We start from the raw sequence: 14,755 nt of genomic DNA, 5'->3' as shown, positions 1-14,755 counted from the left end.
TTTTGACTGCTTCAATAACTGCTTCAATAACTGAGGGCATATGCGCCCAATTCAACGCATATGTTGCAGAACATGTCCTAGAGAATCGCAATCTTCAGGTGCACCAGTATTGGCATGAAAAGCTATGTCATTGTGTACTGGCTGTTTTGGCATATCCTGTTTCAAGTGCTAATGTTAAGAGGGCCTTTTCAAAGATAAACGTTCACATAGGAAGGACAGAGCAAGCTTGCATGACCAAAGACTCACTAAAGAAGTATTGTATGGTGTACTACAATAAGTTTGATTTGTAAAAATGTATTTGGACCTCATATGCCCTGTACACACGCTGTCTATACACATGCACTATCAGTGCAGAAAGCAAGCAATAATTAAAAGCAAAACATTCCATAAACACAGGAAAAACACTGTTTCTGTTGTTTATATTGGCTAGAAAATGTGTAACCACTGTTTATAAGGTATTGAAAACACTGAAAAAAAACCCACCAGAATAGACCAAAAATAGAAACATAAAACAGGAAAGCCTAATTATATTTAAGGTGTAGTGCACTGCATACACAGTGACCGCTTATTCTGGGTCTATTTGTGCTTGAGAGTACAATACATGGGGTGAAGTGTTGTGCAGTACATGCATGGGAAATGTGTGTACTAGCAATGGGTGTGTTTGCATGTAGCACACCATGACAGTACAGAAAGGATACCATAGTGAGCAGTGCCCACAGAGTGATTGGGTGTGTTCTGAATGTATGTGCGCCTGCGGTGGCACAAATACATGGAGGTGACAGTACTGGACAGTATGTGTGCTGTGAATGTACATGTAGTATAAGTCCACCTGCAATTGTATATTACTTGAGGACCCTGGGCTCCATTTTGTGAAGCCCAGGCTGGCTTGGTTAAGACATGATCATGGGCAGCCAGTGGGAGGCAGGATACACTATCAACTGCCCCACTGGAGATCTATAACCTCAGACCAATGGGTTCTTCACATAGTCCGAAGGGGCTACTCCCTCCCCTTTGGGACCATCCCTACATTCATGCCACCCACTTGTGACAGGCTGACTGAGGACCATATCGCCTTGTTCTTCCAGGAAATGGCAACTCTTTTGGCCAAGGGAGCCACTAAGAGTTTGTGGATGCTAAAAGTAGGCTGTGGTTGTTGCTCCCTCTACTTTCTGGTGCCCAAGAAGGACAGAGGCTTTCGTTCTATCCTAGGCCCTCTAAATTTCTTTCTCAAGAAAGGGCAGTTCAAAATGCTCATGCTCCCTCAAGTCCTGTATGCCCTGGACCTCTGAGACTGGATGGTAGCGTTGAAGTTGCAGGACGCTTACTTCCACATCCCCATCCTACCTGCCCACAGGTACTACCTACGGTTCATGGTGAGCCACAAGCACTTTCAGTTTGTTGTGCTTCCTTTTGGGCTTACCACAACCCCTGGGGGTGGGGGGTGAGGGGTTCACCAAGGTGATGGTGGTAGTTGTAGCTCATCTGTGAAGAGTTTGAAGTGCCAGTCTTCCATCATTTCGATGACTGGCGGTTGAAGGCTGGCTCGCCCCAGACTATCGTCTCCCACCTCTGCACTCACTGAAGTTCACTAGCATCATGCCGAAGTCCAGTGGCGGTTGGTAAGGATCAGTGGGGGCAGGGAGGCGGGTGGGTGGTAGGGGAAAGGGGATGAAGGGTAAATAAAATTACATTTACCTCCTCCCACTTCCTCCCTCATTGCGTCCTCCTCGTTGTGTTTCTCCTCTGGCTGTAAAACAGAACCGGAAGCATCCAGTTGTGACTCCCCCGGGCTAATCACAATGCTCAGCGTTGTGATTGGCCTGAGCGGCGTGTACCGGCGCTCAGCCAGGGAATGGGGGCCTGGGCATGTTCTACACCCAGGCTGTAATGCAGCCTTGGTGGAGAACATGCTAAGTGTGCATGATCTCGAGCCGGCCAAACATTCATGTGCACTAAGGGAGTGAAAACCACTACTCCCCTTCCCTTCCCTCCCCTGCTCTGTCAGCAGAGCAGCCCCTCCTGGCAAAGATGCCACACCCGCAACAGGAAAAAATAAAATGATAACTTTCAGTTATTATCATTTTGTTTCTCCTTAGAGTGTTGAAAAGAAGTGGGGCGACGCTCCTCTCTCTGCCTTAACAGAGGAGCCGCCACTGCCGAAGTCACACCTGACTTCCTCTGAGATGCTCCTTTTCATCTGAGCTGATCTGTACACTGTGCAGTCTCATGCTTATCCTCCTGAACGGCGAGTCCGGGATATTCAGGCTATGATACCGATGTTCAAGCATCTAACCTGGATTTCGGTGACACTGACTCTGAGGCTGCTGGGCCTCATGGCCTCCTGCATCCTGCTTGTGACACATGCCTGCTGGCATATGCGGACTCTGCGATGAGAGTTTAAGTTCTAGTGGATGCAGCATCAGGGGAATCTTTCTGAAATAGTCCAGATCTCTGAAGGAACTGCAAAAGATCAGCAGTGGCGGCTTATGAACCACGATTGGGTCAGCAACAGTCCCTTCTCCCTTTCTCAACCAGTTCTGAAAGTGGCAACAGATATGTCACTCCTGGGATGGGGTGGCCATTTGGGAGAGGCGTAGATCAGAGGATCCTGGTCTCCGATGGAATCCGAACTCCACATCAACCTACTGGAACTCCGTGCAATTCAGCTGGCATAAAGAGCCTTTCTGTACTCTATCAAGGGAAGGCTAGTGCAGGTATTCACGGACAACACCACTGCCATTTAGCAGTGCAATAAACAGGGCGGAGTGGAGTTGTGGACCGTTTGTCAAGAGGCCCAGTGTCTCTGGATATGGCTGGAATATCAGAGCATTTTCCTGGTGGTTCAACACCTGGCGTGCTCTCTGCACACCAAGGTAGACAAACTCACCCAAAGATGCCTAGCAAATCTCCATCTGGAGGTGGTGCCAGGTCTTTTTCAGTAGTGGGGAGAGCCTTGGTTAGATCTTTTCGCCACCACTGAGAATGCACAATGTCAGCATTTCTGCACGCTGGAGTTTCCAAGACGGCTCTTGCTCAGAGATGCTTTTCATCTTGAGTGGAGCTCAGGCCTCTTGTATGTCTTTCCACCCACACCACTCGTTCCCAGAGTTCTCAAGAAGATCAAGAATGACCAGGCGCCCAAGTTATTCTTGTGGCTCCGGATTGGTCTTGGAGAGTTTGGAACCCAATCTGTTGAGCATGGCCATCGGTCCTCCAATTAGGCTGCCTCTCCAGGAGGATCTTCTGTCCCAGCAGTAGGGGGGGGTTTCCCCGCCCGAACCTTTCAACGCTCCACCTTCATGCATGGACATCGAGCAGTGACTGTTGACAGATTTTGACCTTCCACCCAAAGTCTGCACTGTTATCTTGGCAACCAGACGTCCCTCCACAAAGACTGTATACGCATGCTGTTGGGGCAAGTTTGTGACGTGGTGTGCAGAGAAACAGGTTGACCCTCTTTCTGCTCCCCTCTCTCAAGTCCTTTATCTTTCTCTTGCCCACCAGGGCTCTACTCTGGGCATCAAGGGGATATCTTTCTGCCATCTCAGCCTTTCTTCGGTTGCCTCATTAGCCATCCCTCTTCAAATCCCCTTCTGTACGTAGGTAATTAAAAGGTTTGCAACACATTTTGCTTCCTTTGCCATACATCATGGCTCAGTGGGACCTTAATCTGATCTTAACTTTTCTGATGTGCGCTCCTTTTGAGCCATTGCATAATTGTCTTGTAGGTTCCTTACCATCAAGACTGGCTTGCTGGTGGCATTAACATCTGCCTGAAGGGTCAATAAACTTCTTTGTCATCAAGGCCTCGGTACCGGAACATCTACCCAGACAAGCTGGTCCTCCACTTTAGAGCCTCCTTTCTGCAGAAAGTTGTCACTCCCTTTCATGTAGGCCAGCTCATCACCCTGCCTACTTTTTACGCTCTGCCCAGTCCTCCAAGGAAGAGGAGTGACTTCACCGTCTGGACCCAGAATGAGTGCTGTTCTACCATAAAAGAGTTGTGGGTGGACGGCCAACTCTTCATGTGGTATGTCAGAGCAATAAAGGGAAACAATGTGTAGAAGCGGACCATCTCCGGGTGGATCGTACTCTGCATTAAGATCTGCTGCACATAGGCCTAGAAGCAGCCCCCTGAGGGCTTGTGTGCTCATTCCACCAGAGCCAAGGCTGAGACCTCTGAGTTAGCACGCAAAGTCGTGGTCCTGGATATCTGGCAGGCAGCAACGTGGGCCTCTCTGCACACATTCACAAAACACTACTGCCTGGACAGTCAGGGCCATCGGTCCAGGCACTTTGCCTGTTTGATCCTGCAGGACTTTTTGATGTGAAATTGTTTTGCAGGACTTCTCCGGGGAGGTGTTTCCTTGATATCTATTGTTAGGTAAGGAATCTGTGACTAGAAGTCTGTATCGGATGAACAAGTTACATACTTTCTGTCATGCCTTCTGGTAGAGACTTTATCTAGCTGCAGATTCCTTACCTACCCCCATCCTCCCCACTCTGCCAATGGATTTCTAGGAACAGGGCTTTCCCTTTTGAGGGTCCTACTATTACGAACCAGTGGTCTGTGTTAATTTTTGCTCCATCCTTCTGCTGTGGAAAGTTACTTAAAGAAACTGACGTGAGTGTGCTTTGGTGCGCCAATATAGGCACCGTGCATGTCACATTTGGCGCAGACGACGCCACGTAGAGCCGAACGATGCCACGTACTGGCACGTAGGGGTACTGCTCACGAAAAATGTCTGGATCCAGTTTGACGCCTGGGGATAATTCTAAGGTAAGGAATCTGCGGCTAGATAGTCTTTACCAGATAAGGCGTTAACCGAAGGTAAGTAACTTGTTCAATAATGCTCTTCCCTATACATGTGTACTCCCCCCACCTGGTCCATTCCTTTCCCATAGAACCGGTTTGGGTTGGTTGCAACCTGCTTTTCTTGTGCTCGTTGATTTTATATGTGGGTCCTAGCTCTGTGACTTTGATTCCTTTTGTTATTTTCCCCACTCTACAACTTCACTTAAGCTATAGGAAATCATACGTTAATACTATAAATTTAAACTGTGACCTTCATGATATCACTTGTTTATAGCAGGAGGCCAACATAACCTCTTCCTCTATTGTATGAGGAGCAATCTTTATGTATGTTCACGTCCTTGGTGCATTACCACCAGAACAAGATCTCTCTGGAACTGCCTGGCTTGCATGCAGAGCAGTGATGCACCAATCCTCCAGGAGACATTGGATTTTATCATTCAGAACAAGAGACAGGAGGTGAATGATGGACTCAGCCACAAGGTGCAAAATCAGGGAGCCTCCCAGTTGGTGAAGTATTGAAGTATTCTACCCAGAGATCATCCCCTTACAATGTGGAGGTTGCCTCCACTTTCCCCTATGTCAGTGGTGCTGTGTGCGAATGAAGCATGCAAAGCTTACCCCTGAAGCATGAGTCTGCCACACTGTATAATTAAAATGTTTTGTAGCTTGATGGGCTGGCATCTGCTGCTGTGCCAACCATCATTTCCCTATCCTTTGCCCCTGCCTGCCCCCCTTACCTCCCTCTTACCTCCCTTAGTTCCCAACCTCGCTCTGCTGTCTGGAAGGTTTGTCAGTTCAGGAAAGGTACTACTTGGTGGATTGTCATGCTGTATGGAGATCTTTGTGATCTTAACTGCATAGTAAATATTCCAGGAACAGTTAGACTTGTTGATCTTTTACAACCAAGTAGAGTATATTCTGTATCAGAAAGGCTATCACTTGTTAAAAGACACCTGTTGATTAGTTTGCTTATTTTCATACATCCACTTTGTTAAATCAAAACGTTCCAGAAGATCTTGATTAATTTCCTGTACTCTTTTTGTGTTTTAAAGGCCACGTCGACGATCTCTTATTTCTGAGTACGATCTGACAAATCTTAAAGAGTGCAGCATACTGCTAGGGTGCGACAGTCTCGTCAAAGTGTCTCGCCTGAATCCTGGACTTCTGCTTGGATTATGGCGGGTAGGAAATATTCTTTCTCTTTTTTGATTTCTTAACTTTTGAATTGATTGGAAAAAAAAATTACTCAAATGTGTATTGTATTTCTCACATTAATTTCCTTTTTCTCCAAGCTATTTAAGCATGTACCACACTTTCACTGAGTAGTTTGAACTAGTTTTGCTGTGCTTTGTTTACTATGCATGTTCAAATGAGTTGGCAACATACATTTTTGTTTTTTAAATAAATGAAGACCAAAGTAGAGAAAAGGACTTTGAAGCTGCTTAATCAAGCCCACTTTGGCATGTTACATATATGAAACTCTTAATTTTGAATAACTTCACCTCCATTTTTTATCTGTCAACTTGCTGTGGGTCACCATAAGAGTCCTCATCTTGTCAGGTTCAGTTCTTGTAACTTTAGCTGCCTTAATAAGGTAAAAACCCTTTCCACTTCTTCCTCCTCAGTGTTTCACCTAAACCCCAAACGCACACTTCCCCCCCTCACTGAGCCACCAGCATGTTTTTTGCTCCTCCGTCTCTTTTTGCCCAGTTCTCATCTTTCAGTAAATGGGCCCTGATATAACCTGAAAATTTTCACCACAGGATTCGCTCTGATATTCATTAAAGGTACATTATCCAAAAGAATGTCCAAGATCCTAGGTTAACAATATGTTTACAATTTTTTGATCTTGTATTTATTCACATGCCTTGAATATTCCCTGTAGTTCGGATGTAAATTCTTAGTAAATCTAAATAAAAGTAGATTTACACGATATTAAAACAACGTTTATTAATGTAATCTATCCACCTCATTTGGATGCTCTTCTGCTCTGCCAAAGAGAGGTTGGATTTCAAGGTCTGTATCAAAACTTAATTTTAAATATTTTCATTGCACTGAAAATTGTTTGCTTCTTATGGATAGGTGATTGACTGCATCTTTAATTTTTTGGAGCAGTTTCAAATCTGTTTCAAATCTTTGGTGCTCGGTAGTATCACTCCTCTGTCAGTTCCTTTTGTTCATGCTTCTTCAGATGCAAGATCTAGACTTTTTGATGAGATTCTCATCATTTTTTTCTCCGTTTTCCTGATTATTTAAAAAAAAGTTCTGAGTGGTTATTTAATTCGTAATTGTCTAGCTTTGGTCCTTGTTGGTAGTTATCACCGACCGATGTCGGTAATAGTACATCATGAGATCTCTGCCTTTTTCAGAATCCCAAGGCCAACAGGGAAAGAGGGATAAAGTTAATGGTGGCATCTTTGAATGTTCAGACGAAGTCCCCATCTATTCGAGTGACCAGGTTTCTCTCCTGATCAAGAACTATATTTCAAATCCGATCTATACCCAGAACTCCATATTCATGCCTAAAAAGCATAAAAAAAGAATAGTGACATCCTCCTTCAAAACATGGAAAAAAATCAAAGCAGAGGCCTAACTCCTTGTCCATGTAGACTCAGGTATTAGAACCTATTCCTATTCCTAAGAAGAAGTATGACATTCAAGGAGCCAAAGGTGTCTCTCTGCGCAAAGAGTGCTGATGCACCAGTATGTCTCTGAGGTGGCAGTAACTCTTGCTTTTGTGAAATCCCAGGTGATACCATTGACTTCAGCCATGTCTTCTACTCCTTAAATTTTAGAACCACTAAAGGAGGAGCTTGCCTGGTTTAGTCTCCCTGATGGCGTCTAGAGGGATAGACTAGTTTAGCACTTCCACCTTTTTTTTTTTAACAACACTTTTTATTGATCAAGAAGGCAAGGGCTGCAGGCCCCTGTAAACCCAGGGGATCTGCCACATAGTAAATAGCAACAACTCTTGACATTTTTGCCATATAGAGGAACAATGGAGAAGTATTCATACATCATCCATCAAGGAAAACCCCCTCCCCCCCCCCCCCAACAGCCACCCCCCTCCCCCGGACCACACCACCGCCAGACACCACCAGAACCATCTTTATACAATTAGAGCTCAGCCCACGCTTGACATTCAAATAGCCCCAAGTCTCCATCCGCAGGAACCGGTGCAAGGAAAATGCCCCTATAATCAGCCCACCGCTTCCAGATCTTGAAGTGTTTCCGAGGACACCCACGCGCCCTAAAGATCGTCAACTCCAGGCCCATATTGAAATCTAAACCTCGTTTCCAAACATTGAAAGAGGGAGCCGCCGGGGCCTTCCACGCCCGAGCCGGATCCCGCTTGGCTGTCGTTAGGCCCAGAGGCAGCAGGTGATGCTTATAAATATTACCCCCAATATCAGCCATAACATGGTGCAACACCAATCTGGGGTCTACAGGCAGACCCCAGCCCAACACTTCTGATAAGCACCCTAACACTCTCCCCCAAAACCGGTGCACCGTAGGGCAGTGCCAGACCGTGTGCACCAAAGACCCCACCTCCCGCCCACACCTAAGGCAGTCCGGGGAGGCGATAAGACCCGCCCGCCATAGCCACTGTCGCGTGTAATAAGTCCTGTGCAGATGCCGAAATTGGAGGAGACGCAGGCAGATCGCTATACTAGCCTCACGGGGGAGGCCAGTGCCTCCCTCCAATCCGCCTCGTCCAATGGCCCAACGTCCGTCTCCCACCGCTCACGCAGACCCTGCAGGGACGGAGCACTATGAATCACCAGAGACCGATATATTTTAGAAACATTCTTCTCTTGGAGATCCCCCATGAACACCTGAGCCTCAAGGGGACTGAATTCAGGGATGGATTGAAGACCCTCCAGTCTGGGGGCGAGGGCATGGCGCAGTTGGAGGTATTTAAAGAACTGCGTCCGTGGCATTTGATACTCATGCTGTAAGACCTCAAAGGATTTCATCACACAGCCCTGAACCACCGATCCCAATGTGGAGATACCAATTCTGTCCCAGTCCCTAAAGCCAGAGAGGGTCGCCAACGGAGGGAGCAGCCCGTTCTGCCACAACGGAGTTTCCCTGGTAAGCCTACCCCACCAGCCAATATGACATAGAGCCCGGCGCCACACCCGAAACACCACTTGAGTGACCGGTGGAAATGCTTCCCGCAGCGCAGTCGCGTAAAGCAGGGTATGTACCGTATGTGGCTCCATAAGTCGCCTCTCCACCGCATACGCCGGGTCCCCCCTATCTCCATACCACCATTCGTTTAGGACCAATAAATGGGAGGCGTAATAATAGGATAAGATATCGGAGGCGGCCAGTCCCCCGTCGTACACTGACAAAAAGCAGACCCTCGGCGACACCCTGGCCAGACCCCCTTCCCACAAAAATTGACTCAGCACCGCATTAACCTTCCGAAACCAACGGAGAGGAATCTCATAAGGGTGGTTTTGGAGCTGGTAAAGAAGTCGAGGTAGCGCCACCATCTTAAAGATGGCAGAGCGGCCACAGATAGTGAGAGGCATACGCGCCCAGAGCTTAACATCCCGACATACTTTCTCCAATACCGGCACCACGTTGCGCTCCCAGGCGATCGTCGGTACGTCGGTCAGAAAGACCCCCAGATATTGCAGCCCCCCGGCCGCAACCCGCAGTGACGCCGTCCACTCACCCTGTACGTCCCGGCCGCCCAGCACCCAAAGGGTGGATTTCCTCGGGTTCATGTATAGCCCGGACATCTCCCCAAAGACCTGCATCATGCGGAGCAGCCGCGGCCCTGTTCTATCGAGATCCGACAGGAAGAACAACACGTCGTTGGCATATAGGGCAATACGGTCCGAGAGGCCATGTTCCCACTCAAACCCTGTGTATTGCACATCCATACGGACCCAAGAGGCCAGTGGTTCCATGGCCAAGGCAAATAGGTAAGGCGACAGGGGGCAGCCCTGCCGCGTCCCCCGATTCACCGGGAATCTTGCAGAGGTCGCCCCTGCCACCCGAACCGAGGCCGTAAGATCGGTATACAGAAGTGTAAATAGGACAAGAAGCGGGGCCCCAGGTTCAGCCGTTGCAGCAAGGCAAAGAGATAGCGCCAACTAAGAGAGTCAAAAGCTCTATCCATGTCGGCCAAAAGGGGAGCTGCCCGAGCCTCACGCCGCTGGACCGCAGCAATCGCCACATGTGCACGCCGGATGTTGTGACGCGTTGCCCTATGAGGCATAAACCCGGCTTGGTCCGGGTGGACCAGGGTATTAATATAAGGCAATAGTCGGTTGGCCAGAGCCTTGGCCAGAATTTTCGCCTCCACATTCAGAAGGGAAATCGGTCGATAAGAGGCATGTTGTTCAGGAGGGCGACCCGGCTTGTGGAATACGACAATCTCTGCATGTCGCCAGTCGGCCAGCAAAACCCCCCGCTCACAAGCATCTTCCACCACCGCATGATAGTGGGGCCCCAGTTGCAGAAAGTATTTCCTGAAGAACTCACTCGGGAACCCATTCGGGCCCGGGGCCTTCCCGACGGACAAGCTCCCCAACGCCGTCCCCAGCTCATCTACCGTTAGCGGTCTGTCCAAGTCTACACGCGCCTCATCCGAGAGGCCTCTAGGGGGAAGATCATCGAGGAACCGATCCACAAGCCCCCCGGGTATGGTCTCCCACGGTTCGTACAACTCCGCATAGTATGCTGCAAAGCTGTCCGCTAGGGCGCCAGGGTCTGTCAGCACTCGGCCCTCTCTATCTGTAATCCCCGGAAGGGTCTGCGCCTGATGCTGCCCCTGATCAGCCTATAAAGCATTGTCCCCGATTTGTCCCCCCACTGATAAACCCGGCTTCTCGTAGCTAACCATGCCTGCCTCGCCTCGTCCAGCAAGAGCGAGACATAGGTTTGCTGGGCATATTGCAACTGACGCCGCAGGGCCCCACCTGACTCCCCCTGGCTTCTACTCTCAAGCTCCCTAATCTCGCCCTCTGCCTGGACCAATCCCGCGTCGCGCGCTCGGCGGGCCGCCGCACTGTATGAGATGTCAACTCCCCGCAGCGTTGGTTTCCATGCTTCCCATAAGATATCAACTCCCGACACCGAGCCCACATTCCAGGCCCAGTAAAAATTCAAAGCCTCCGTCATACGGGCACAGTAGTCTTCTTGCTGAAGATGCCAGGCCGAAAGGCACCAACGAAATTGCCCACTGACCCCCCCGAGCCGCATACGAAGCGAGACCGGGGAATGATCCGACAAACCACGTGGGAGGATATCTGCCTCCACCCCCGTGCCACCGCGGCCCCCGATAGGAAAATGTAGTTTAACCGAGAGAATGATCCATGCACGGCAGAGAGGTAAGTATACGCCTGTGTATACCCATTAAGCCGCCGCCATGCATCCACCCAATTAAGACCGTCGGCCAGCGCCTGTAGCTTGGTCGGCCGATCATCCCCTCGCGTACCACTCCCCGAACAGCGATCCTGCGACGCCACCATTACATCGTTCCAATCGCCGCCTACTATACCTGCTGCCAACGGCATCTCCGCCCATACACTCATGATCTTTTCAGCCAGGGTCCATGAAAAGGGGGGTGGGGCATAAACGCTTCCGAAGATCACTACTTCCGCCCCAATCTTTCCTTGAACAAAAATATATCGCCCGTGCGTATCCGCCCATGAGCGCGTGTGTGAATATCGGACCCGGTTGTGAATGAGAATGGCCACACCTCGGGAACCCCTAGTGAAACCAGAACGAAAGACCTGCATGTACCCGTATCTTTGGAGGCAGGGAACCCTAGTACCCAGGAGATGTGTTTCTTGCAAAAACAATACATCCGCCGACGCCCGCTTGGCATACTGTAGGACTGCCCCCGTTTAATCTTGTCAAGCAGGCCTCTAACGTTCCAACTCAGAACTCGGATTACCGCCGGTCTCCCATCGACCCTAGTGGCTCGACCCGCCATGATCAATCAATGTAGGCCACTGAGCCCCCTACAGAAGCATCTTAATTCCACTCCCCTGTAGCGGCTCCCACGGGTGTGCGCGGTCCAACAAACCTCCGAACCCCAATAACAACAATTCCAGCCCCCCCCTACTCCCCCCATACCTCAAAACCATTGAAGTACCTGTTGCGGTGGATAGCATCGCAAGACCCCAACCGTGGATCTCCAACCCCCCACCAATGGATCCCCAACTCAACCCCACCAACAAGACGCAGGTGACTACAGCGGCACCTGCCCGTTACGTACTCTCCCAACCCAGGACCCCCCCCTCCCCGCACACCGCATCAAATAAGACACATAGTTCACAGTGCGATACAGTCCCCCGCTAATGCGGCAGCAGCAATCAAGGAGTGGAAGGTGGACGCCCAGCAGCTCTCCCAGCACCAGGCTGCACTCCACCAGACTTGGAGCGGCGGTGCGACCTGGACCGTCGGCTCCGCCTTGCCCCCCGCCGACCGCCAGTCCTAGATGTCTCATCATGCGAGGAAGTAGAGTCTCCGCCGGCGAGGGTGCGACAGCGAAGCCGCACAGTTTCATCTGTCCATTTAAACACCTCCTCGGGCGTATCAAAGAACAAGGTCTGGGATTTGTATACCACCCGCAACCGAGCCGGGTACAACAAAGCGTAGGAGAGCTGGAGTTCCCGCAGCCGAGCCTTAGCCGCCAGGAAGGATTGACGCTGCTGCTGCACCAACCTCGTATAGTCCGGTAAGATAAGAATGCGAGAATTTTCGCAGTGGAGTGGTTCCTTCGCCCTGGCTTGCCGGAGGATAACATCACGGTCATGGTAATTAAGGACCCTGGCGATCACCGGGCGAGGGCGGGCTCCCACTGGCGGTTTTTGGACCAGCGCTCTATGCGCCCGTTCCACAACGAAACAGCTGGAAAGTGTGTCAGGGGGGAGCCAGGACACCAGCCACTCCGTCAGGAAACGCTCCATATTGGTACCTTCGCATCCCTCCGGAAAGCCTACGAAGCGCAGGTTATTGCGACGAGCTCTCCCTTCCACATCCTCGACTCGGCCCGCTAAGTTCCTATGGGAAGATTCCAGGGCCGCCATCTGTTTTTTAAGGGTCGCCACGTCGTCCTCCACCCCCGAGACCCTGGTCTCCGCCTCCGCTATGCGGGCCACTGCGTTCCGCAAGTCCTGGCGCAGTAATGTCAATTCGGAGCCCACCGCACCAATCTTCGCGTCCAGCATGTCCCTGGACTGGGTAATGGCCGCCAGCAGGGCCGCGTTGTCCGGGGCCGCTGAGGCCGCACCCCCGGCTGGGCCGGTAAACTTGATGATGGGCCCCTGTTTGGCCGGCGCCCCGCCGGCTCTATCCTTGGTCATGCTGCGATCGTCACTCGCCCCCCACACCCAGGCACACACCAGGGGGGCTTCGGCCACAGAGTCCGGTTCAAGGCCAAGAGTTCGCTACCCCCACTCCAGGCGCACCAAGGAACGTCTGCCAGGCCCCGAACCACTGCCAAGTAGGGAGGCCCCGGTGAGATGAATAGAGGCCCAAGCACACTGCAGTCCCCGGAGTGAGGTCCACCTCCCGCAGCGCGCTACCGGCCACTCCGCCACCGCACACCACCAGCAGGACCCTCCTCGACCGCCGCGACCCGGAATGGCCGCCGAGCACCCGGCCTCCCACTCAAAGCACTCCAACAGGGTGTCTAGCTGAAGGGGGGGGGAAGGCGAAACCCCGGTCCAGTGTTCCGGCGATAGGCCCTGCACAGCCACTCCTTCCGGGGCCCGGCCCCACCAGCCTGAACACTCAGCGCCGCCAGCACGGACCCCCTCCCCCTCACCACCACGCGGCCCGAAATGGCCGCCGAACCCCCGGCCCACCAACAGCTGCAGGCTCCAATATGTAGGTGCGCCTCGTGGGGGGGGGTGGGGGGGAGAGGAAAAGCGCCCGCCGTCGATGGGCCCTTACCGCTGCTCCTGCGGCACCGCTCTCCGCACCCCCGCCGGGGTATCCGCTGGGCAGCGCCACTCCCGCCGTCGTCCGGATCCACTCCTGGGGGGGTCCGACCTCCGGGCTCCTTGTACTCCACCCCCAGGGTCCACCTGTGCCAGCGCTCACCGCCCCCGTCTGCCAGAGAACCGCAGCTCCGGGCTCTCCGCTTCGGCCACACCGTCTGAAGGGACGATCCCCTCTGCTGCCGCACCAAATCTAGGCCGCGGTGTCCGAGGCCAGGCAGGCCCAGGCCCCGCTCTCGCGCCTGGTGCCATCCCACGGACCTCGGGAAGGACCGGGACTCCACCGGAGACAGCCGCCAATGCCCACGCACCCCCACCGCAACGGGGTAGAGTCCTGGGTCGGGCAAAAGGATCAGTGGAAGAATATTAATCGGCGGGCTGGACGGAGCAGAGCTAAGGCGCGTCCGCCATGCTAGCCTGCCAAGCCACTCCCCCCCACTTCCACCTTTTTGACTGAAGTTTGGATTGTTTCATATTATGTGGATGTGCTACTAAACACAAACTGTTGTAACGGCCTATGGCCATTTTAATATTGTTTTCTTCTATTTAAAGTTACAAAAGATTCCCAGCATGATAATGGGGAATGATTTAAGCATGTGCTTATGAAAGATCCAATGCTGAAGAATAAATAATACCCGAAGTAACATTCCTGACCCAGCTGATTCAAGGGAACATCTCCACAGCACCCTTGGCTAACAAGTACAGAATCTCCTTAATGGTTTTGTTTGTGTGAGGGTAAGGGGGAACAAAAGGCAATGTTCCTGCAAAAGGCAGGGAATAAAGATACTGAATCAACGGGAAGCTTTACTGAGCCAATACTCCTTCCCACCATTTGGGAACAAAATCGGATAATCCACCACGATTGGTGTCTCATGATGCAGGAGGCAAGAGTAAAAACTGAAGGCAGAAGGTTGAAACAGCCAGACTATTTTCTCCTGGCAACAGCTCTGCACTGTCTGCATGATAT

General features: G+C 51.4%; 1 protein-coding gene across 6 annotated transcripts in view; it reads left to right on the top strand.

The window, feature by feature from the left end:
* The window catches only part of FBXO15 (F-box protein 15), a 397,776-nt gene that overhangs the window by 203,753 nt on the left and 179,268 nt on the right, over positions 1 to 14,755 (top strand). For all 6 annotated transcript variants that reach the window (XM_085605916.1, XM_085605920.1, XM_085605917.1 and 3 more), the window contains one exon: positions 5,869 to 5,998. In XM_085605916.1, the coding sequence (XP_085462042.1) occupies positions 5,869 to 5,998 (130 nt within the window). The remainder of the gene's footprint in view (positions 1 to 5,868; positions 5,999 to 14,755) is intronic.

This window comes from Triturus cristatus, chromosome 5_1, assembly GCF_964204655.1.
Source record: "Triturus cristatus chromosome 5_1, aTriCri1.1, whole genome shotgun sequence".
NCBI lineage: Eukaryota > Metazoa > Chordata > Amphibia > Caudata > Salamandridae > Triturus > Triturus cristatus.
The sequence above is the reverse complement of the archived record's forward strand: the minus strand, read 5'-3'. Positions and strand labels throughout refer to the sequence as shown.